This window comes from Ovis canadensis, chromosome 13 (genome assembly GCF_042477335.2).
Source record: "Ovis canadensis isolate MfBH-ARS-UI-01 breed Bighorn chromosome 13, ARS-UI_OviCan_v2, whole genome shotgun sequence".
Classification (NCBI taxonomy): domain Eukaryota; kingdom Metazoa; phylum Chordata; class Mammalia; order Artiodactyla; family Bovidae; genus Ovis; species Ovis canadensis.
In genome coordinates, this window is record NC_091257.1 from 89,956,731 (window position 1) to 89,979,833 (window position 23,103).

A 23,103-nucleotide genomic window follows, 5' to 3' on the forward strand; every position below is an offset into this window, starting at 1 on the left:
ATATGACGGTGAGGGGGCGGAGCCTCGAGACTGGATAATAAGGGCTCAGTGTCATTTTCCCTACTTGTCGGAGAGCAAACCCACCTAACCCACGGTAACCGTCTCAGGCAGAGGGCTTCTCCTGAGCTCCGTAACAAGGCACCCAATAGAGGCCCGCTCTTAAGGCATCCTGGGGACCAACAGCCTGTAGGCCCTCCTAGGTGACCTCTGATCCCCAGTGTTGATCTTAGTGCAGCCCCTGGCTGGGCCGAGGGGGCTGCCATGGAGCTCGGGAGCTGCTTCAAGACCTACGAGGACTTCAAGGAGTGCTTCAGCGCCTACAAAAAGGAGAACAAGTGTTCCTTCATTCTCAGGGACTGCATCTCCGTCCGGTACCACAACCTCAACCATGGCACCTCTATACGCGAGGACATCCTGTAAGGGCGTGGCGGGGCGGGGCAGGAGGGTGGGGAGGAGGCCGGACGGTCCCAAACAGGAGGGCGGCGTGGAGGAGGGAGTGCACCTGGGCGCCCCCCGACCATGCCCCGTCTCTGAGCAATTCCACATTGAGCACCTGCTTGGTGCCTGGGAAAAGCGCAAAACCTCCACAGGCATCGCCTTTTGACCACCCACGTCACCTCCACTCACTCATGCCTTCATTCCCAGCTTTCCTGGAATTCATGACGACTGCAGTTTATCTCATTTTTTGAGCACCTGCCATATCCCAGACACAAAGTATAGCCTTCACAATGGATAAAAAGGCCTTGGCGAGAATTTTGTTCATGTCTTCTCTTTACAAAGCAGTGACACTGGTCAGTCGTTGGTTGGTTAGATTGGTAATTAATTCTTTCATTCTTTTCTTAGTTCTGTAAATGGTTCTCGAGCTCCAGAGATTAACAAACCGGTTTTCAAACACTTCCCATGTCCCAGGCAGCGTTCTCTATTCTAGGCACGCTTTCACCCACAGGGGTGTATTGAAAATCACAGGTAAATGTTATTTTTCCCATTTGGCAGATGAGAAAAGAGGCTTGGAGGCTAAGCTAAGGGTTGAAAACTCACTTGCCTTCAGGACTCAGGTGAAACAGCCCCGTGTAAGAAAGCTGAACTTTTAATTTAACTATATGAAAAGGAATGATGAAATAATCAACACCAGGTCTTTGTGCTAGGGAGAATAGACATGTAAACTGGGCAAAATGGAGAACAGGCCAATTAACTGCAGCTGATGGTCTCCATGTGAGAGTGAAGATCCAGTGTTCCCAGATATGGGGCAAATGGAGTTAGCAGTACAGGCTTTATGTGAATGTGTCCACTTTTAAAAAATTGGAAATCAATTCACATGTGAACATGCTTTCTATGGGCCAACTTTGAGAGTCAAAGTGTATCTGAGTTTGAGACCTCTAGGTTGAGACATTTGGCCAAAGCTCACTCTCTGGCCAGGCAGGTGGTGTTTTTTTCCCTGTTCTGAAGTCCAGTGCTGTGCTGGGTACAGATAAATATGAATAAGTAATTAAACTTGTGCTCGAAGAGCTTGAGATGGCATAGTACATGGACTAGTGTGTGACAAATGCTTTATTAGATATGTGCAGAGGAAGAAGTGACAAGTGTCTGGGAAGACAGGAAGGGCTTCACACTGGAAGTAATGGTTTCTGCTGGGCTATGAATGAAAGCAGAAGGTTAGTGCAGAAGTTCAGTGGTTAATATCAAGTATCACAGAGGGGTTTAACCAGAAGGAGCTGTGGAGTGAAGACACAAATATATGAAAGAATGTGGCATGTTTGAGAAACAGTGTAGGATGCCATACCTGGCAGGAGGTCATGTCAGTTGCAGTTCACCCATCAGTAAAAGCTTCCCTTGTGGCTTCACTGTAAAGAATCCATCTGTAACACGGAAGACCTGGGTTTGATCCCTAGGTTGGGAAGATCCCCTGGAGAAGGGAAAGGCTACCCACTCCAGTATTCTGGCCTGGAGAATTCCATGGACTGTATAGTCCATGGGGTTGCAAAGAGTTGGACACAACTGAGAGACTTTCATCAATAAAAGTTCATCGAGCTTCCTTGGTGGCTCAGATGGTAAAGAATCTGCCTGCAATTCAGGAGAGTGGGGTTTGATCCCTGAATCAGGAAGATGCCCTGGAGAAGGGCATGGCTACCCAATCCAATACTTTATGGAGAACCCCATAAAGTATGACTGTGAGGTGTTTGGACTTTGATCTATGCCTGTAGCATCTTTCTAAGCAATGAAAGAATGTAAACAAAAAAAATGCCCTGCTTCAAACTGCTTAACAGTATAGGCCAGATAAAGTGCAATAGCCTCCCTGTTGCTCTCTTGATTAAGTCCAGGACTATTATTAACCTGGCTCACCAGACCATCTAACCCTTTTGACCTCCCCATCTTGCACTGTGTGCTCTATACTCACCGACTCTTTCTCCATGATCAGCTCCTGTCCCAAGCCCATAGCTTCCTAGTCCTTGCACTTAACCACTTCTGCTGGTTAGAATAACCTTGTCCATCACTATAGCTCTCTCTTCCTCAAACATCAGTTGTTTTGTATACTATTCTTTCTGTACTGTATATCCTGAACTACAATTTACCTAACATTTTTCTTTAAATTGTTCTAATATTCAAAGAAACTTTAGAACCAATCTAAGTAATACTATATAAGAAGTAACAGTATGCTGGCCAAAAAATAGTATATCTTTTATAAGTAACTATTAAACATTCATGTGTTCTCTGCAGTCATTTTGGACCACTTGTGGAAAACTCAGTCTTAGCTAATTGTTACTTTTCCTTCAGATACTAGCATAATTTCCCAAAAGCCTTTCTTAACTCCCTGAAGCTTAGGTTCAGTGCTCCTACTCTGTGTTCTGACAGCACTTGTTATAGCTCTTTGCACATCTTTTTGGAATATAGTTTACAGAGGTTTCCCTGGTTTGCTGAGCTCTTTGAGGGAGGGACTCTGGTTTACTATTTTTTTGCTTTCTCACTGATTGACACCATGCTGCTTGCTTAGAATCAAGTCCAAACCCCTCATAAATGCACCTAGACGCCCTTCGGGTGGATCACCTCCAGGGTCTAGCACAAGGCTTGTCCCACAGCAGGCCTTAAGTAACCGTTGAATGAATGAGTCATCGAGTAGTAAATGTATAACTCAGGGAAACTGGAGCTGCAGGGACACAGAGAAAAGTCACAGTGGGCTGGGAAAGTAAGAGAGACAAGGAGGCTTGAGCTGGGCCCTCAGAGACAGGGAGGTGTCAGGAGGTGTATTTTTTATCTGCTGCTGTAACAAATTACCACAAACACAGTGATGAAAGCAACACAAATTTAGTAGCTTATCGTTCTGTAGGTTAGAAGTCAGGCCCAGATCTGACTGGGCTAAAACCAAGGCCTCAGCAGAGTTGTATTTCTTTCTGGAGTCCCTGTGCATGTGTGCTAAGTCACTTCAGACTCCATGGACTCCAACCCTCCAGGCTCCTCTGTCCATGGGATTCTCCAGGCAAGAATACTGGAGTGGGTTGTCGTGTTCTCCAGGGGATCTTCCTGACCCAGGGATCTAACCCAAGTCTCCTGAGGCGCCTGCGTTGCAGGCGGCTTCTTTACCTCTGAGCCACTGGCGGAACCCCTGGAGTCCCTGTAAGAGAGTCCATTTTCAAGACTTCCAGCTTCTAGAAGCTGTCCACACTCCTTGACTCATGGTCCCCTTCCAGCTTCTAGAAGCTGTCCCCATGCCTTGACTCATGGTCCCCTTCCTCCATCTTCAAACCAGCAGTGGCTGGTGTGGTCCTCGCATCATATCACTCTGATCCTGCCTTGTTCCATCTCCTTCTCTGGTGCCCCTTCTGCCTCCCTCTTCCATTTTTTAGGATCCTGTGGTTATATTAGGCCTGCCCAGATAATCGATAGTTTCCCTTTTAAAAAATCAGGTAATTAGTACCTTGATTCCATCTGCAATCTTAATTCCCCTTTGCCATCTAACCCAACATATTGACAAATTTTAGAGATGAGGAAGTTGGCATCTTCAGGGGCCCATCTGTCTGTGACAGGAGGGTTAACATGCTGGAGGGAAAAGTGGTGTGTGAGCCAGTGCATATGTTAACATGCTGTACCTGGAAGGCAGTGAGGAGACATACTTGACTAGAAGGAAGATTTATGCTGGAGCAGTACCAAAAAGAATGTCAGGGACTTAGCTAACAGAGGTGCAGATTAGTTTTATTTACTTTTTGCAGGTTGAACAGTTATTTAAATGAATTTGTTTTTGAGTGGTCAATATAGTCATTTAATTTTTTTTAATGTCAAATTACATCAAAGTTTGCAAAAGGCAATGTCCCTTCCGGTATGTTATCTAGAGACAACCACTCTTATCTTCCTGACATACTCTGAGCTTGAAAAAATATATCTTGTGTATACATATGCACCTTTAAAAAAAAAAAAGAAACACCGGTGACTGACTTTTTTGTGTGTTTTTGGTGACAATGTACCACATGTGGAATCTTAGTTCCTTAACCAGGGATCAAACTTGGGGCCCCCTGCATTGGAGTCTTCACTGCTGGACCACTGGGGAAGTCCCTTGCATACTACTTTTACATATCATTCTGCACCTTGTTTTTCTCACTTATCAGTGTATTTTGGAGATTACTCCACATCACTCCATTGTATGAGCCATTTGATTCATTGATTTTGGCAATTGTTAACTGAAAACTTACTCCATGCTACTGTCTAGAAACAGTGTTGAAAAACATAAGTTGAGTCCCTGCCTTCATAGAGCTTGCCCTCCAGTCAGGGAGACAAATATTAAACTCTAATTGCAGAAATAACAATTTCCTTAAAATAGTAGTAAGAGGGAATTCCCTGGCTATCCAGTGGTTAGGACTGCTAAGGGCCCAGGTTCCCTTTCTGGTCAGCCTCAAAGCCAATTAGTCAATCAATCAATAAGATAGTAGTAAGAGTCTAGGCCAAAGCCTTTGACTGTGTGGATCACAATAAACTGTGGGAAATTCTGAAAGAGATGGGAATACCAGACCACCTAACCTGCCTCTTGAGAAACCTGTATGCAGGTCAGGAAGCAACAGTTAGAACTGGACATGGAACAACAGACTGGTTCCAAATAGAAAAAGGAGTACGTCAAGGCTATATATTGTCACCCTGCTTATTTAAGTTATATGCAGAGTACATCATGAGAAACGTTGGGCTGGAAGAAACACAAGCTGGAATTAAGATTGCTGGGAGAAATATCAATAACCTCAGATATGCAGATGACACCACCCTTATGGCAGAAAGTGAAGAGGAACTCAAAAGCCTCTTGATGAAAGTGAAAGAGGAGAGTGAAAAAGTTAGCTTAAAGCTCAACATTCAGAAAACGAAGATCATAGCATCTGGTTCCATCACTTCATGAGAAATAGATGAGGAAACAGTTAAAACAGTGTCAGACTTTATTTTGGGGGGCTCCAAAATCACTGCAGATGGTGACTGCAGCCATGAAATTAAAAGACGCTTACTCCTTGGAAGAAAAGTTATGACCAACCTAGATAGCATATTCAAAAGCAGAGACATTACTTCGCCAACAAAGGTCCATCTAGTCAAGGCTATGGTTTTTCCAGTGGTCATGTATGGATGTGAGAGTTGGACTGTGAAGAAATCTGAGTGCCGAAGAATTGATGCTTTTGAACTGTGGTATTGGAGATGACTCTTGAGAGTCCCTTGGACTGCAAGGAGATCCAACCAGTCCATTCTGAAGGAGATCAGCCCTGGGTGTTCTTTGGAAGGAATGATGCTAAAGCTGAAACTCCAGTACTTTGGGCACCTCACGAGACGAGTTGACTCACTGGAAAAGACCCTGAGCTGGGAGGGATTGGGGGCAGGAGGAGAAGGGGATGACAGAGGATGAGATGGCTAGATGGCATCATCTACTTGATGGATGTGAGTTTGCGTGAACTCCGGGAGATGGTGATGGACAGGGAGGCCTGGCGTGCTGCGAATCATGGGGTCGCAAAGAGTCGGAGACGACTGAGCGACTGAACTGAACTGAACTGAAGAGTCTAGGGAAGACTAGTAGTAAGAGCCAAAGGAACAGTCTAGGGTGCCAGGTGAGCAAAGACAAGGAACTTTAATCTTGTACACAGCGTGGGTGTTGGCTGACACTTGATGCCAGTGCGGGCTCTTGGGGAGGAAGAAACAGCCATCCCTGATATTTTCTGGAGAAAAGTTTACAGAGCACATTCACTTCCTTACCTGACTTGACCCTCTGAATCTCCTTGTCAGAAGCAGGTTTCACTCTCATTAAATGAGTTAATACATGTAAAGTATTTCTCAGAAGGCCCGCTACACAGAAAATATTCCATAAATATTATTGCCTTTATGATAATGTTATTGTGCGGATTGGGGGAAACGGCCAGGAGAAGTTGAATGTTAAGAGGACTAAAAGTTCTACCTCTCTGCTTTACATTAAGGCTCCTAGTTTCCTTATGTAACTCTTTGGAGGCGGTTACCCCTTAGCTCCTCTGTTCTTGAGCAAAAAGGAGGAGAAAAGCTGGATAGAGTCAAGGCAGGCAAGGAGCAGAGGCCCGGGTAGTCAAGGCTTGAAAGAGGAAAATAAGAGAACCTGTAACAAAAACCACCCCCAGCCCCAAAACCACCTGGTGGGAGCCAGGGAAGTCTGAATTTGGGGTACAGTTACAGTCAAGGAAAATAAGAATATGCAGAAATGAGCAAGCAAGTCGGAGCAGGGAGTGGGGTAAGATTTCTTTCTTTTTTCTTTTTTGGCCGCACCATACAGCATGTGGGATCTTAGTTCCCCAACCAGGAGTTGAGCCTGCACCCCTGCATTGGAAGTGTAGAGTCTTAACTACTGGATTGCCAGAGAAGTCAGAAGATTTTCAGAAGTTGTAAGAAAGCATCAAGGTTTTAGAACTGAAGATCAGACCCATCCTGTTTATTGCCACAGCTCGAAGTTGCCTCTTCAACCACTGGCTTATAACAACATCCTGGTATTGATTCAGTCAACAAACTTCTAGTGAGAGGTAAAAAGGTTTACCCCTGCAGGCTTGAGCTAGGATAAAAAGATTGAGTGAATTGTGGTCTCTACCCTTGAGGAGAATCATATGCCAGAGCTAGTTTGGGAGGAAGTGAATTCTGAGCAGCTTAGGCCTTCAGCAGAGAGGGAGTGACTACTTGTTGGGGTGTTGTAAAGGGTATTCTTGGAGCTTGTGTTGGATACTGGCTCTGTGCCAGAGTGCACTGAGTTGGGCTTTTTGAATGATGTATGGATGTGTGGGGTGAGCCCTTCTCTTGTAGGACTGGAGGGCAGGTGGGGGAAATGTTTTCAGCGAGTAATTTAGCGGTGTTTCCTGCAACCAGATAGACATGCTACTGGCGCTCAGGCGAGATGATTTTAAGTGTTCATGTTAATATCTAAACATAAAGATCCTCATTAAATAAACTGAGCTGATTTAAAGAAAACCATTTGAAAATACTAATACAAAGATTATAGGAATGGCTATGGCATATGGAAAGAGGATCGGTGATTCCTTGACGTTCAGGAAAAGCTGGCGTATCTGTTAAAAGTGAGAACTCTGAAGTCAGAAAGACAGGCTTTAGCTCAGTTAAAGCCAACAAGACTTTAAATTTCCATGACACAGTTTCATCCTCTGCAAAATGAGGAGGATGTGGAGAAGATTACGTAAAATACACGTAGTGGTTTAAAAGTGAAGTCCCTCAGTCGTGTCCAACTCTTTGTGACCCCATGGACTGTAGCCTACCAGGCTCCTCCATCCATGGGATTTTCCAGACAAGAGTACTGGAGTGGGTTGCCATTTCCTTCTCCAGAGTATCTTCCCAACCCAGGGATCAAACCCAGGTCTCCCACATTGTAAGCAAGACGCTCTTGCTAGTGGTTTAAGCACAGTAATATTTGCCAAAGTCATAGTTGTATACATGACAGAAAATGATAGGTATTTTTAAAAGAGTCAGAGAATTGTGTCATGGGAGTTATTACTAAATGACCCAAAATCCCAATCAACTGGGAGATTCTGTGAGTTTTATGCCCAGTTTCCCTTCCCATATTTTTATGTACGACTATTACGTGTGTTTCTCTTTTTGTTATGTCTTTGGGGGATTGATAGTCTTCAAACATCCTGTGAGGTATTCTGTTGTCTCTCTCCATTGCTGTTCAGTCTAATAGCTACCTTTTTTGAACACTGGAACACCTTCCCAAAAAAGTGTTCAAAAAAGGTAGCTGTTAGACTGAAGACTATCGACCTCAACATGAATCAGTCATAGGTATACATATACATATATGCCCTCCCTTTTGAACCTCCCTCCTCTGCTAAGGATTTTACAGTTTTATTTAATCCCCATCACACCCTTTGAACTAAGCCTTTGTTATCTGAGTTTTCATGTTCCACCTATCCCTGGTGGCTCAGACAGTGAAGCATCTGCCTATGCTGCGGGAGACCTGGGTTCGATCCCTGGGTTGGGAAGATCCCCTGGAGAAAGAAATGGCAACCCACTCCAGTACTGTTCCCTGGAAAATCCCATGGGCAGAGGACCCTGGTAGGCTATAGTCCATGGGATTGCAAAGAGTCAGACACGAATAAGCAACTTCAATTTCTTTCTTTTCTAGTCACAAGGCTGTGTAGGAAAACGAAAATCATGCTAACAAACTAGCCACTTTTAAAATTAGTTACTACTTAGTCATTCCTTCTTGCTTGTCTCCACCAACTCCATCAACATCTTTAGTAGTCAGTTTCTGGCTAATGAATAGATGAGGTAAACCTCAGGATAATACAGTGCAAATAAAATTGATTGCAAACTGAAATAGCACGTCTTCCAAGAGCTTCGGTACTTGGTGAAGTCCCTGAGAGTCACGATAGAGAAATCCTTACATTCCCCACAGCTTTATGCCAGCTGACAGACAGAGAAGGAAAATCAAGGACAATGATGTGATACAGACTTGAAAAGCAAAGGATTTCCAGAGCAAAAAATTAAATTAGGCCCTTGGGAAACATGATAAAGCACAGGAATATTTTGGTAAGATTGACCTTTATATATTGTGAAAGTGAGCTAGGAAATAAAGTAAAAGAGTGTTTGGGGGAAATACATCAGGAAAAAAAAACAGATTCTTCAAGTGGTTCTTTGATTATTTTAAGAATTGGCAGACAGCCACCATTATAGCTTCTTGTTCACTTGCTAAGTTGTGTCCAACTCTTTGCAACCCCATGGACTGCAGCACATCAGTCTTCTCTCTCCTTCACTATCTCCCAAAGTTTGCTCAAATTCATGTCCATTGAGTTGGTGATGCTATCAAACCATCTCATTTTCTGCCACCCTCTTCTCCTTTTGCCCTCAATCTTTCCCAGCATCAGGGTCTTTTCCAATAAGCCAGCTCTTTGCATCAGGTGGCCAAAGTATTAGAGCTTCAACTTCAGCATCAGTCCTTTCAATGAATATTCAGGGTTGGTTTCCTTTAGGATGGACTGGTTGGATCTCCTTGCAGTCCAAGGGACTCTCAAGAGTCTTCTCTAGCACCATAATTTGAAAGTATCAGTTCTTCAGTGTTCAGCCTTCTTTATAGTGCAACTCTCACATCTCTGCTGCTGCTGCTAAGTCGCTTCAGTTGTGTCCGACTCTGTGCGACCCCAGAGACGACAGCCCACCAGGCTCCCCCATCCCTGGGATTCCCCAGGCAAGAACACTGGAGTGGGTTGCCATTTCCTTCTCACATCTCTACATGACTTAAATTTCATTACATATAATATTTTCATAATTTTCGTCTCATTTTTTAAAGATCTGCTCAAATCTTTTTTTCTACTATTTTCTATAAAATATGGATTCTGAAAATGTCTTTTGGGCTGCAATTAACTGAAAATCCTGACTCAAAATGCTTTATTTCTTAGCCCAGAGAAGGTAATTATTTCAGTGGCTCAGGCTTTCCCTTTCTTTCCACTCTCCATCTTCAGGTCTCAGCTTTGTCCTCAGAGTGTCTCACCACATGGCACATATGTAGGAGTCACATTCAGAAGAAAAAGCTTGCCTTGGTTTCCTACAGACTTCCTATCATGTTTCTTTGCAGAATTGGACCTGTATCCACGGCCATTCTTAACAAGATTACCTTAATTGGCTTAGACCAGCCCTGAAGCACTTAGCTGTGTGGGGAGGAATGACAACCTGAATGAAACTGGCCCGAAGGAAGGAAGGAGGGGGATGGGGGATGTTGGATTAATTACCAACTGATCATGCCTTTTTTTTGAAATTGAAGAATAGTTGAGGGAACTCCCTGGTGGCCCAGTGGCTAAGATGGTTAGGACATGGGCTTTCATTACCATGGACCCAGGTTTGATCCCTAGTTAGAGAACTAAGATCTCCCGAGCCTCAAGATGTGGCCAAAAAAAGAAAGAAAAGAACAGTCACTGCACTACATAAGTTACAGGTGTACAGTATAGTGATTCATAAGTTTCAAAGATTTTACCCCATTCTTATTATAAAATATTGGCTATATCCCCCATGTTGTACAGCATATCCTCATAGCTTATGTTATACCTAATAGTTTGAAAGTGTTAGTCCCCTACTCCATCCTCCCCCTCCCCCCTTGCCTCTTCCCACTGTTAACCATTAGCTTGTTCCCTGTATCTGTGAGTCCACTTCTTTTTTGTTACATTCTCTAGTTTGTTATATTTTTTAGATCCCACATATAGGTGATATCATATTGTAAATTATCTTTCTCTGCCACAACCTTTTAAACAAATTCACTTTTGTGCGTGCTAAATCACTTCAGTAGTGTCCGACTCTGTGCAGCCCTATGGACTCTATAGCCCACAGGCTCCTCTGTCCATGAGATTCTCTAGGCAAGAATACTGGAGTGGGCTGCCATGCCCTCCTGAGGGGATCTTCCCAACCCAGGGATCAAACTTGAATCTCTGACATCTCCTGCATTGGCAGGCAGGTTCTTTACCACTAGCGCCACTGGGAAGCCTGAATACACTTTTAGTTGTAGTGATTTTTCTTGGATCAGGTACTGATTATTCAGAGACCAGTGCTCTGGTTATTTCTGTATTTATAGATAAGCTTTGGAGGCTGAGAGGAAATGAAGTGACTTGTTCACTCTCACACAGCTAAGTGGTAAAGCTGGAAATTAAACTCAGATCTTCTGAGTCTTGTTCCTAACTCAGATTATGTTGTCTAAAATGGTTTGACTTCACCTGTAAAAATTCTGTCCATTGCTCAAGGTACAGTTTACATGCAACAAGGACACAAATCTCATGGAAAATTAATCAAAAGCTTTAGTTCTGTTCCAATCCCCATAGTCAGGGGGAATTAGTCTTTATTCAGTTATAAGTGTATTGCTCATACCTCTGTTTAACCCTTCACTTAGTTTTGACTTTACTGATCATCTGTGTACTAATCTCCCTGCTCAACAGACTTTGAGAGTAGAGCCTAATTTGTCTCCATCACCTTCTGAGCAACTAGTATAGTGTTTGGTACAAAATAGACTTAATAAATGTTTGAAATTAAACAAAGAACTTGTCCAAAGTTACAGTTAATAGTAGTGCTGGGATAGAAGCCAAGTCACCTGACAGAACTCTCCTGGTGATCTTCCTAATGTGCCGCTCAAACTGTAAGATGAATTTCCTGTCATGCCATCACTCCTTTAATGTGTGTGTTCTGAGCACCTACTCTGTGCCAGGTGCAGTACCGGGCACTGGGAGTACACGGGGGGCACAGTCCAGTTAGAGGAAAATAAACACCTACAGAGTAGATTTGGCTGACTTCCTTCCTTCAGGTCCTGGCTGAGCATGCTGGGATAGAAGCACTAAGGGGGATTCAGAAGTATAAAACCCTATCCCTGTCTTGAAGAGAGTCTATGCCTTCACTTGGGAGATAGAAATAAATATAGATTAAAATTACTACAGTGCTCCAATAATTCTTCCAAAAGACTTGTGTATTTCACTGTGTGTAAGTTACAGCTCAATACCAAAGATTAAGGGAAGCAGGAAAAAATGACCGAGGCTTTAACCTAGTGCCCCTGAAGTTTGAAGTGCTTGATGCCAACAAGCACAGTATGTTTGGAGATCTTTAAGGACCTTATTGAACCTGAATAAAGTATTGAGGGTCAAGTTGAGGAAGGTAAAAATGAGAATTCAGAAGGAGAAATATTTTGGAAGAAGACAGGCAACATAATGGTTAACTACATAGACTGTAGCCATGCAGGCTTAGTTCAAATCCCAGATTCTCCAGTTTTAGCCAGAGGATTAAATCCCAGATTCTCATGCTCAAGAACCTCTTTAAGCCTGTTGCCTCATCTGTAAAATGTGGATGGTAGAACCCTTTTATTAGCATGAAATGATGCACGTAAGGGGTTTACATGGAACTTGGCATATAGTAATCCTTATACATGCAATAGTGGGAGAAATGAATTTAAAAGACTTAACATATTGGATATAAACCTGGAGAAGGAGGAATTAAAAAGAATGCTGATGTCTCCACAGGGAGGTGCAGTCGTTAATGAACTAGGAAAAGGGGAAAGAGTTTTATGGTTGGCACTCACCAGTGTCTTTTTGTTTTTCTTTTGACTAGGTTAACAAGCATGGATTATGAGCACATAAAGTCAATACAATGTAATGAGCTAAGATCTATGCCAAGATGTTGAGCCAGCGGAAGGGTAGGGCCCATCCTGAGGGCTTGGGGGAGGCCTCCTAGGAAGGAAGGTAATTGCATCTAGTCCTGAAGATTGAGTAAGCTCTGAGATGAAGACAGGTGGGTAGGGCATTCCAGACAGAGAGACAACACGAGCAAAGGCAAAGAGGTGAGACACAGTGTAGGGAACCCGGGAAGCAGTTGGTCTTTCTAGGGTACAATAGAGTAAGACGGTGGGGGCAGTGGAAAACAGGCGGGAGATCAGGCGGAGGCTGTACCGCGGTCACACCTTGCTGGCCTTGCCGTATCACCAGGCCACTCCCTGAGCCAGGGATGACGTGGCCGCCCCGCTGCTGTGCACACAGCAGGTGCAGGCATTTTCAGCCTCAGGCCCTTCCGCCCTGTAATTTCAAGCCAGACATCCTATTTCTCTAAGCTTGCCCCACAGGGTGAGCAAACAGGACCAGATGGATTAGTGTTTGGAAAGGGTTGTTGAGATGCCAGCGTTGTGTCGTGTCATGCCAGAGGCTGAGATTTTTTTTCCCTTTCATTAATCTTTAGGTTGGGACCTCTCTGAGGAGGCAGGGGTGTGACCTGTCCCACCCACCTGTGGTCCCTGAGTCATTTAGCCAGCCCATCTTTGACAAGCATCTGCTGAAAGAATAGCATTTGTGCCAGGTGCTTAGAATACGCTGAGGACTGATTTACTCTTGACACTTGAAAACAGCCCCATCCAATTGGAAAAGTACTGCATAAACACCCAAGAATAGGTCACAAGTCTTAGGAGCTGTAATAACAGTTGATGACTCCTATTTAGAATAAATGAAAGGCTGAACCAGGCTCTGGGCCAAATACTACCTCGGTGGCTTATTTAAATCTCGTAACAACCCTATTTAGTTTTATTTTATGATGTTAAGGAAACTGCATACAGAGAGGTGAGGTACCTTGCCTAAGATCAAACAGCTTCTGAGTGGTAGAGCCTGGATTCAAATCCAGGAATAGTGGTAGAGCCTGGATTCAAATCCAGGAGTCAGCCTCCAGCCTCCCCACTGTGTAACCACTACTGCTACCCCAAAAATCTGCTAAGCCTTTTGTTCCAAATAAATGCTATGAATCTTAAGTAAGGAGCAATTACTGTGGCTTGAGGGCATCCATAAACGTTTCCTGGAGAAGGTAGGACCTAATTTGGGCCTCAAAGGTAGAAGGGGGGGAGAGAACAGATATTCAGTTTAATTACCAGTTTCCTTTGAGTAGGCACTTTCAGCCTAGATTGGCAATGCTGGCAGAATCCCAGGGATCATCCAGCCTCAGGGTTCTCACTCTCTCAGGATGTAGACGTTTTCCTTTAAGTCAAAGATGAACCCAGATCTTTCCTCTTAGAGAGGAAGCCCAGATCTACCCTAACCCCTGAGACCTCTTTTATTTTTGCTGCCTGAAGGAGGAGGCAGAGAAGGCAATGGCTCCCTGAAGGCAGGAATGAAAGGACACTTTAGACAGCAGGTAACTAGTTCTGCTGTTGCTGTTTGTCTATTTCCCCTTATATCTTTGCCTCAGATTGACAACTACAGATGGGAAAATGAGAGTAAATAAAAGGAGTTGGAGCTTAGAACTTCTGTAGATGCAGATTAAGGGTGTTTTAATTGGATGGGGTCTTGAAGAAAGACCTGGCCACTTTGGGACTGGAGTGTAAACGTGAATCTTTCTCTCCCATATCCTATACCACACTGTGGTCCCTAGGAAATGTAACAGGTCCTGTAAGTCCCTACAGGGCCTAGACTTGTAAGAGAAAAATGAGTGGTCAGCAACTGTTTCATTGTTGCTTCTGCCTTCCCTAGATATGTGCAGGTGAAATTTGTCTGTATTCGGACCCAGTCAAACAGGAAGAGAGCAGCAGAAGCAGACATGTGCCCAGCATACTTGCTCCTGCGGTACAATGAGAAACTGGATAGACTGTTCATCAGTGAACTCAACACACAGCATATACACACTGACCCCAAAACCACGGGTCCTAGAGGAGACGCCACCGGCAAATCTCAGAAGAAACTCCAGTCTGCACAGCCCGAGGTCAACAAAGACCTTGGCACAGCTGCTAAGTCCCCAGTTGAACCACCGTTTTGCTTAGACAAGGTCCAAATACCCGCCAAGCCAGAGCAGGAGGGCATTACTCCTTCTGACCTGGCCAAGATAGCCAAAGTGATGAAGAACTTTCTTAAGGTGGACGTGGGTTCCATGGCCTCCTTCAGTGTGGGCAGCAGCCGAGACCTGGACCGGCTCAGTTTCCAGAGCAGCAAGATGAGCGATCTGTTTGTCCGCTTCCCAGAGAATCTCTTGCTGCACCGGGTGGAGCATGCCCAGGGCCACATCCTCTACGCTTTCCTGGTGGAGAGCAAGGAGCGAGAGGGGCGGGTGGTGCACTTCGCGGTGCTCAAGGCCGAGACAGCCACTTCCGTGGCCAAGATGCTAAGCATCTTTACGGAGTTCAACTCAGACTGGCCCAAGGTCAAGGTGGTCTTCGTGGACCCATCCTTCCCTCACCGAGCCATCCTGCAGGAGGTTTTTCCTGGTGCCCGCACCCTCCTCTCCATCTATCACACGACCCGACTCTTGGAGAAGAAGCTGCATCGTAGTTCCGCAGATCCGTCCTTTAAACGGCTCATGAAGGAAGCCCTGCGGGAGGCCGTGTTTGTCACCTCCGAGACCAGCCTGCAAAATCTCTGCCAGATGTCCCGGGCCCTGCTCGACGAGCAGCTTTTCAGCTTCCTACAGGCCCACTGGTTCTCCTGTGAACTGCTGTGGTACATGCACGTCAGGAAGGGCCTGCACGCCTGTAGCACCTACATGGACAGTCTGGACGTCGTCACCAGCAAGGTGTCGAGCCTCTTCAGGGAGCAGCAGTCGCTGCTGGACTGCATCCTCCGCTTCGTGGATTACATAGACTTCTTTAACACCAAAGGCGTGAAGAACTTGCCCACTGCTCCCCCCAAGTTAAAGAGAGCCCGGTCAGCAAACACAGCCCCCAAGTCCAAGAAGCCTTCTGGCATCTGCAGAGGGAGCCTCAGCAGGCCCCCTGTGCAGGATGCCAAGCCAGAGCAGGTGCGGGGGCCGCCATGGCAGCCTCCCCAGGGGCAGCCCTCGCAGGGCGGCATGCTGGCCTCCTTACGCCAGAGTGGCTCCGACCTGGCCTACAAGCTGTGCCACAATGAGTGGGTGGTGGTGCAGAGCTCCACGCACCTGGTGGACGTGGCTGGCTGTGCCGTGGACGTGCAGCTGCTCGAGGACTCCCATCAGGTGAGCAAAGACGGCTGCAGCTGCAGCTGCTCCTTTCAGCAGCGGTATCACCTGCCATGCCGGCACATCCTGGCACTGCTGCACACCAGCCAGAGGCCCGTGAGCGAAGCCATGGTGTGCCGCCGGTGGCAGAAGAGGTACCAGCACCTCCTCGGGCCCAGCGGGGAGCTCCGGGACCCCATTCTGATCCCGGCAGATGCAGGCCAGCCAGGGGAGCCGGGACGGAATGACATGATTCAGGACCTAAGCAGGGAGCTTGCAAATCTGCTGATGCAGAGTGAGGGACCAGAGCTGGAGGAGCGCTGCTCCACGCTGCGCAAGATTGTGGACATCTGGGCGGCCCCCTGCCAGCCTCCTGAGCCCAGTCACCAGCCAGGGGACTTCAGGGATGTGGGCTGCCTCCCTTTCCTCTGGGGAAAGCAGGAGGAAGGGGAGGGACTGGCTCCTGCTGGCGCCACCATTCACGGCTGAAGCACTTGCACTGGCAGGCTAGGCCGCCAGCCCCTCTCCCTAGCAGTCTGAGAGCTCAAAGCGGGCAGGACATGCTCGGGGTCAGCGTTTTAACCAACGTCTTTCTAGGCAGGGTTAGGAAAATGGTTCCGAGAGAAAGAAGAGGAACCCTACTGTGTGACAGTCCTTTGAATCTGCCCCATTTCTGCCCTGCCTTTGGTTTTCCTTGGGAGCCTCATTCATTGTTCAAGGCCAAAGTTATTTCCATGCAGAAAGGTCATTCCTCTTTCCCCCTCAACCCCTGAGATCAGACCTTACTAACTTTACAGAGATGATAACCCAGCCCCAGGATAGGGGGAGATAAAACGGACCTGGTTTCAGGGACTAAAGGGAAGGAACGTGCTACTTGGCTGTTGCTGCTGTTTACAAAGAATGTGTTTGTACCTATTTTTATTCATATTAAAGTTTTGTTTTGTTTCTGTTCTTTAAATAAAAGCAAATAAGCAAGAGAAATGTGTTCTGCCTGAACAGTGAAGGAATCTGGGTGTTGTGCAGCCAAATAGAGTGCAATGCCTCAAATTCAATGATTAGCGATCCTCCCCTTGCTTCATCCTCTTCCTGCAACCAAGTCTTCAACATGGACTTCAGGCTGCCTCATATTCTAGCCTGAAGAAGCCAAATAGATTGGGAGGGAAGAAAGCTGGGTCCAAGACTTGACTGCTCTCAACTTGCTGGGCGACTGTGGGCAAGTCCTTAATTTCTTTGACCCCAGTTTCCTCATCTGCAAAAACGAATCCATTGGCCTGTTCTAATCCCAGTTTCCCTTCTAGATTCAATGGAGGTTTAAGCACCAACACAGACTTTTGTTGTTGTTGCTAGTTTGTAACCTTAGTCACCTAAAGCCTGGTAGCTTCCCAGCTTTCCAAGAACCATCTTCAACAGAACCGAGGTCAAAAGATGGTAGTCAATCCTGCTTCTTGCACTAGTTCACCATGACCTTAACAGTCACAACACTATCCTGGATCTTGCCTGTAAAATACTGGAGGGGTTGGGCTGAGCAATACCCAAGTTCAGCTCTCTTAGGAAGACCTCGATATCCTCAGTTCCGAGAGTTGGGCCCCTCGACCCTTGGAGAGACGCAAAATTTGAGACCGGGCCTCAGCTTCCCCATAAGACAGGGGACATAGTGCAATCACACAGGCACCACTTCCTACCCTCCTGGGGCTTTGGAATTTGACCAGAGAAGAAAAAAAAATCTTGAAACTTTGCTATTTATTTTCTTTTTGCTTTTTGCCCTCTGAGGGAGTTTCCATAGTAACCCATCCTTCCAGCCCTCTTCCCAGAAGTGTGGCTCCGCAGTTTCAGCTTCAGAGCTCAGACTCCAAAGGATGCTAGTGTCTTCGGGCTCTCATTGGTTGCCGCCAGCCGAGCCCCTCGTAACCCTGGTAACAGCGCCCGCCCACAAGTCGCCGGGCTATGATTGGTCGTTGCCACAAAGTCCGAAAGCGAATTCCTCAGGCCATTGGCCCGAGTCACAGGAAGCTGGCACCGCGGTTGGTGAGCCTAGAGGTCAGTCAGAGTCAGAGGCAGAGGCAGGGTCAAATAGGGAGAAATGGCGACGGAGCCAAGCTGTGGGTGAGTAATTCCAGAAGGGGTGGTGTGAGGCAGCTGGTGACCGTAGTCACCGTTACACAGCCCCCAAAGGGGTGGGAGGTTGACTTCTCTTCTGGCTCTGGCCAGACCCCGAATGCGAACGTCAGACATCCACATCCTGCCACCTGGGTTAGAGGTGAGAGGTCAGAGGCCGTATCCCCTCTCTGTCTCTGGTTTTTTACTGTGGCAAGCTGTCAGAATCCCGAGCCAAAGACTCAGCTTCCAGCTACTTAGTGATGGTAGGCAAAACTTAACTTCTTTGAGCCTCAGTTTCTCATCTGTAAAATGGGGACAGTAACCGGTTTGAGGGGCTAAATAGAGGAAACATTTGAACTAAGTATTACAGTTGATAGCGGGATTAACATGGAGGAAAGACTTATGAACACTTGTTAACCCCGTTTTCCGTTGAAGGGATTGAGGCCTAGAGGGATCGATGACTGGCCCAAGATCACACAGTAAGTCTGGAGCAATTGCAGTTCTCTTGTATATACCAGGACCAATGAAAGAATGGAGGCCAAGAAGTAAATACAAAGTGCTGTACAAATATTTTAAATATTTAAGGAGAAAAAAAGGCAGCTCCGCCCTTCACACTCACTCAAATCTCCTGGCACCAAATCCTTCCATGCTGACTTATCAATTAGCTCTCAGCTCCAAGTCATCCTCTCACCACCCAGAGAGGGCTTCCTTGGCCACCTTGGCTAGGGCATCCCTCCCTCCTCCAGCCTACCCTTACCCCGTTTTAGAGTCTGTATAAACTTCATTATCTGATACATCCTTGTTTGTTTACATGTTTATTGCATGTCCCTCAGAACAGTGCTGATACATAGTTAAGGAATAAAATATTGTCTGCGTGAATAATTGAAGAGCCGAACCCCTACTGGCTCCTTAAACCTCTTTTCTTCTCCATAGGCCCATCTTTGGATTAAGATCTGGTGTCTACAGCCTAGCCTCAAGCCTTGATTTAGTTGGAGCTTGAGAGAGTGGGAGCCTTCTGTTTGGCAGACACACAGAGCAAATATTTTGACCTTGGCATCGAGACATTTCCCATCTTCCCCATGGCGCTGACAGTGCTGAATGAGTTCCTGATTGAGGACCCAAGCCCACCTCTGCTGCTCTACCAGCTTAACAAGACTGCCCAGTTGGAGACCCTCAACTATCAGAGCTGCTATATGCAGAGGGTCTTTACCCATTTTCCCGAGATCCTATTTATCCACCGGACCTATAACCCGAGGGGTGAGGTGTTATACACCTTCCTGGTGGATGGACCCCGGGTGCCGCTGGAGGGTCATCTTTCCCGGGCCGTCTACTTCGCCATTCTTGCCAAGGAGGATGCTGAAGGCTTGGCCCACATGTTCCAGGTGTTCAAGAAGTTTAACCCAGCATGGGAGAGAGTCTGTACCATTCTGGTGGATCCCTACTTCCTCCTACTGCCCACCCTCGCTATGGAGTTCCCCGCAGCTGAGGTCCTGCTTTCGGCCTTCCACATCTGTAAGTTCCTCCAGGGCAAGTTCTGTCAACTGGCCCTCGAGCAGCCGGTGGAGAGGCTGCTCCTGACGGCCCTGCGGAGCACCATGTGCTCGGCCACGGCCGGGAACCTGCGGAAGCTGTACGCGCTGCTGAGCACCTGCATCCCGCCGGCCCAGCTGCCCGCGCTCCACTCACACTGGCTGCTCAACGACCGCATCTGGCTGGCCCACCGCTGGAGAAGCCAAGCCGAGAGCAGCCGCTATTTTCAGAGCCTGGAGGTCACCACCCACCTCCTCAGCCAGTTCTTTGGCACCACGCCAGTGGTGGAAAAAGGCATGAGCGCCCTGCTCCGGTACCTGCAGCAGAACTCGGGAGACAAGGTGAGTTTCAACCTGGGCCCGAGTCCCCCGAACCATTACACCCCCGTGGAGGGCAGTCCCGAAAGCCCCAAAGTGGAGCAGTTGGTGGAAGCCCGCATCCAGCACTCACTTAATGCCATCTGCACGGGGCCGGCCGCCCAGCTCTGCCTGGGCGAGCTTGCTGTGGTCCAGAAATCCATGCATCTCATCGGCTCGGGTTCCGAAAAGGTGAACATACAGATCCTGGAGGACACCCACAGGGTGCAGCCCCAGCCCCCGGCCAGCTGCAGCTGCTACTTCAACCAGGCCTTCCATCTGCCCTGCCGTCACATCCTGGCCATGCTCAGTGCCCACCGCCAGGAGCTCCAGCCTGACATGCTGCCTGCTGAGTGGACGGCAGGCTGTGCCCCCAACCTCAGTGACATCCTGGGCAGCACATGGAGCGAGACCCTGGAGAAGCGCTTGGCCGTGGCTCTCCTCACGGAGGAGGTGAGTCAGCTCCTGCAGCATTGCAGCCAGGAGGAGTTTGAACGGCGGTACAGCACCCTGCGGGAGCTGGCCGACAGCTGGATTGGCCCTTATGAGCAGGTCCAACTCTGATTACCCGTGATGTTCATCCTCGTGTATCACTCACATCCCCCCCCCACACACACACACCCTCCAACACTCACACTGCTGTACTTCTTCAGACCCTCCTTCCAGGGAAGAAGCACAAGGGTCTTCTCTTCTGCAGCCTGCTACCCATGTGTCTAGAATCCTAAAACAGGAGGCAGCAAAGCTGTCCCATAAAGGGCCCGATAGTTAGTATCCTAGACTTTGTTGGGCACTTACAGCCTGTTGTATATTCCTGGTTCTTTGTTGTGTGGGTTGTTTTTTTTTTCCCCTAACACTAACACCCTTTTCAAAAAGTAAAACCCATTCTTAGCTCAAGGGCCTTAACAGGTAATACCTACTGTAGGATAAGAGATAAGACACTGAGTGAAGATGAAGATTCGGACTTGGTAAGAGCTTCCACAGTCATGAGATGACACCTTACCCACAGAGGAAAAGTCCCCCAGAGGCTGAGAGCCTGGCTCTCAGCCTCACCACCTGCCACACTCCCCCATCCTGAGGTTATTAAAGTGAATGTTGTCTGTTTTAGCACTTGTCTAGTTTTTTGTCTCCTAGAAGGAAGTTTAGGAAATACTGGGTTGGCCAAAATGTTCGGGTTTTTCTGTGAGATGTTAGGAAAAACCTGAACAACCTTTTTGGCCACCCCAATACTATAGAGCGACTAGACTCTACAGAGCCTGACATTACAGACTGGTTTCCTCCCTGTCTGTTTTCTGAGGCCTGGTGCTGCCTTTTACTTGCCCTGAGACTTGAGGCAAGTCACCTCTCTAAGCCACAGTTCATTCACCTGTAAAAATGGAGCTTTCCCAGAGCACTGGTAAGATGAGAGGAGAATGGGAATGTGATGGGCTGATGCCCAGTGGGTGCTCAAGCAAGAGTTAATGTTCCTTCCTTGCCTGTGGTCTCATCACCTGCCCTCAGCAGAGTGAGAAACAAAAGGCAGGAGAAAAGTGCACGTTGCCTAGGGCTTTGCACAAGAATTCTGATGGGAGTACCAAAATGGTACAAAAGAAGCCTCCACTCTCCAAGCAGGGCCACCTACCTCAGTAATTCTCATTGTAACTACTCTGATCAAAGACCTATCTCCCAGCTTAATGGTTTCTGGGAAATTCCTGGAGTCTGGGCCCTGAATGGGCCAGTATTTGTCAGAGTGGCTCAGACCACCACCTTATTCCAGTCCCTGCCATAGGCACCACCAACCCTGCCTGCCCAAAAACCATACAGAGAAGCCACCCTATGTGTCTGGTGCTATTTCATCCAGCTACAAGTAGGAGCCAGGAGGCTGGCCCCTCCGGGATCTTGCTAAGGCCACTGGCCCAGAGGCTGTGTGGGTCTGTGCCTGCACCCACTGGGCCCCCTCCACAGCCCCCTCCGGCTCCGGATGGGCCATCATGAAAGCTTGAGCCGCCCGGATCAGGTCCTCCTCCCGCAGGCCCGGGACGGGCACGGTAGGGATGCCAGCAATCATCATGGCCAAGGTCAGGATGCAGATGTCGGGCTGGGAGTTGGCCTCCATACCCCCTGCGTCGGCGGGCATCGGCGGAGCCCCAGGTGGCAGCCCACACAGCAGCAGAGGCACAGGCCTGCTGGGGCCGCCCGGCTGGGGGGCTCTGCTTCTGGAGCAGCCATCCTCCCGGCCCAGGTTCTCCGGCTGCCTCGCGGCGGGGAATTTGTGGCAGTACCAGTTGTACTCCTGCCTCGGTGGCTCCCAGCCAGTGCCCCCAGGGGCCGGGCCCCAGGCCTGGGCAACAGGTGTCACCTGCTCAGCTTTCTGGCTCAGTGGGCCTTGTCCGCCAGAGGCTACAACCCCTGGCTCTATAGGACTATAGAGGCCAAGAGATGAGCCCAGAGAAGCAGCCCCACCTGCAGAGACAGGAATGGGATGGAGTGTTATTCTTGGTCTCGGAGGAGGAGGCCCTGAGGGGCAGGGCATAGTAGCAGAGCACTGGGATCAGGAGCAATTAAGACCTGCCCAAGAGGGCGGTCTGGTGGTTGGGAACTGGGTTTTACTCATATCCACACCCCAAATCAGTCCCTAATGCAGGTAGGTGATGGAGCCTTGTTTGTTGAATGAATGAATGAACAAGTGGGTGGCTCTTGGCAAGGACTTTGAGAATGGCTTTCTTCAAAGAGAACTGACTCCAGGGCAAGCCCAAAAAGGCCCAGCAGAACCACCACCTCCCCAGAGCAGGACTCAGGTTTTCAGGAAGTTGTACACCCCCCCAGTTCCAAGAGCCCCCTCACCTTGGCCAGAAGACGGAAGACCTGGCTGAGTCTGTGGAGACATGAAATAGGACATGGCTGCCCCAAAGCCCCTATTTGTGAGGGAACAGTCATCTGCCTCCTGTCCTACCTTCTCCACCCTTCTAGAATGTCACCTCATAGTGATAGTATAGTGAAGTCACTCAGTCGTGTCCGACTCTGCGACCCCGTGGACTGTAGCCTACCAGGCTTCTCCGTCCATGGGATTCTCCAGGCAAGAGTACTGGAGTGGGTACCATTTCCTTCTCCAGGGGATCTTCTCGACCCAGGGATCGAACCCGGGTCTCCCACATTGGAGGCAGACGCTTTAACCTCTGAGCCACCAGGGAAGTCCCCTCACAGTCCTTCCCTTTTACACCTAGAACCCACCTCACAGGATTGACCTGTTCATTCTAGAACCTGCACCTGA

General features: G+C 47.8%; 3 protein-coding genes across 10 annotated transcripts; 2 read left to right on the forward strand and 1 right to left on the reverse strand.

Moving 5' to 3' along the window:
• Window positions 1-4: 4 nt before the first annotated feature.
• ZSWIM3 (zinc finger SWIM-type containing 3) lies at window positions 5-16,854 on the forward strand. The gene is made up of 2 exons (XM_069548647.1): window positions 5-416; window positions 14,439-16,854. Exons 1-2 carry the CDS (start codon window positions 262-264, stop codon window positions 16,360-16,362), a joined length of 2,079 nt encoding a protein of 692 aa, XP_069404748.1. The 5' UTR covers window positions 5-261; the 3' UTR covers window positions 16,363-16,854.
• A 1,011-nt stretch (window positions 16,855-17,865) lies between these two features.
• On the forward strand, window positions 17,866-20,960 carry ZSWIM1 (zinc finger SWIM-type containing 1). 8 transcript variants are annotated; one of them, XM_069548666.1, is made up of 4 exons: window positions 17,886-17,976; window positions 18,406-18,449; window positions 18,904-20,126; window positions 20,221-20,960. In XM_069548666.1, exons 3-4 carry the CDS (start codon window positions 19,050-19,052, stop codon window positions 20,311-20,313), a joined length of 1,170 nt encoding a protein of 389 aa, XP_069404767.1. In that variant the 5' UTR covers window positions 17,886-17,976; window positions 18,406-18,449; window positions 18,904-19,049; the 3' UTR covers window positions 20,314-20,960. The 8 variants fall into 8 exon arrangements, with proteins under 8 accessions (XP_069404761.1, XP_069404763.1, XP_069404767.1 ...); XM_069548664.1 differs by having other exon boundaries at window positions 18,904-19,841; window positions 19,983-20,960; XM_069548669.1 differs by having other exon boundaries at window positions 17,968-18,233.
• Window position 20,961: 1 nt separating this feature from the next.
• Window positions 20,962-22,784, reverse strand: SPATA25 (spermatogenesis associated 25). The gene is made up of 2 exons (XM_069548672.1): window positions 22,677-22,784; window positions 20,962-22,295 (listed from the first exon to the last, which is right to left on the reverse strand). Exons 1-2 carry the CDS (start codon window positions 22,729-22,731, stop codon window positions 21,694-21,696), a joined length of 657 nt encoding a protein of 218 aa, XP_069404773.1. The 5' UTR covers window positions 22,732-22,784; the 3' UTR covers window positions 20,962-21,693.
• Window positions 22,785-23,103: the final 319 nt, after the last annotated feature.

Excerpts from the sequence above, each read along its gene's own strand:
- ZSWIM3 (XM_069548647.1), top strand. The coding sequence starts at position 262 with ATGGAGCTCGGGAGCTGCTTCAAGACCTACGAGGACTTCAAGGAGTGC. Across the intron at positions 417-14,438 it reads TCTATACGCGAGGACATCCT|ATATGTGCAGGTGAAATTTG; the intron begins GTAAGGGCGTGG and ends TGCCTTCCCTAG.
- ZSWIM1 (XM_069548660.1), top strand. The coding sequence starts at position 19,050 with ATGGCGCTGACAGTGCTGAATGAGTTCCTGATTGAGGACCCAAGCCCA.
- SPATA25 (XM_069548672.1), bottom strand. The coding sequence starts at position 22,731 with ATGTCCTATTTCATGTCTCCACAGACTCAGCCAGGTCTTCCGTCTTCT. Across the intron at positions 22,296-22,676 it reads TCTTCCGTCTTCTGGCCAAG|GTGGGGCTGCTTCTCTGGGC; the intron begins GTGAGGGGGCTC and ends CTGTCTCTGCAG.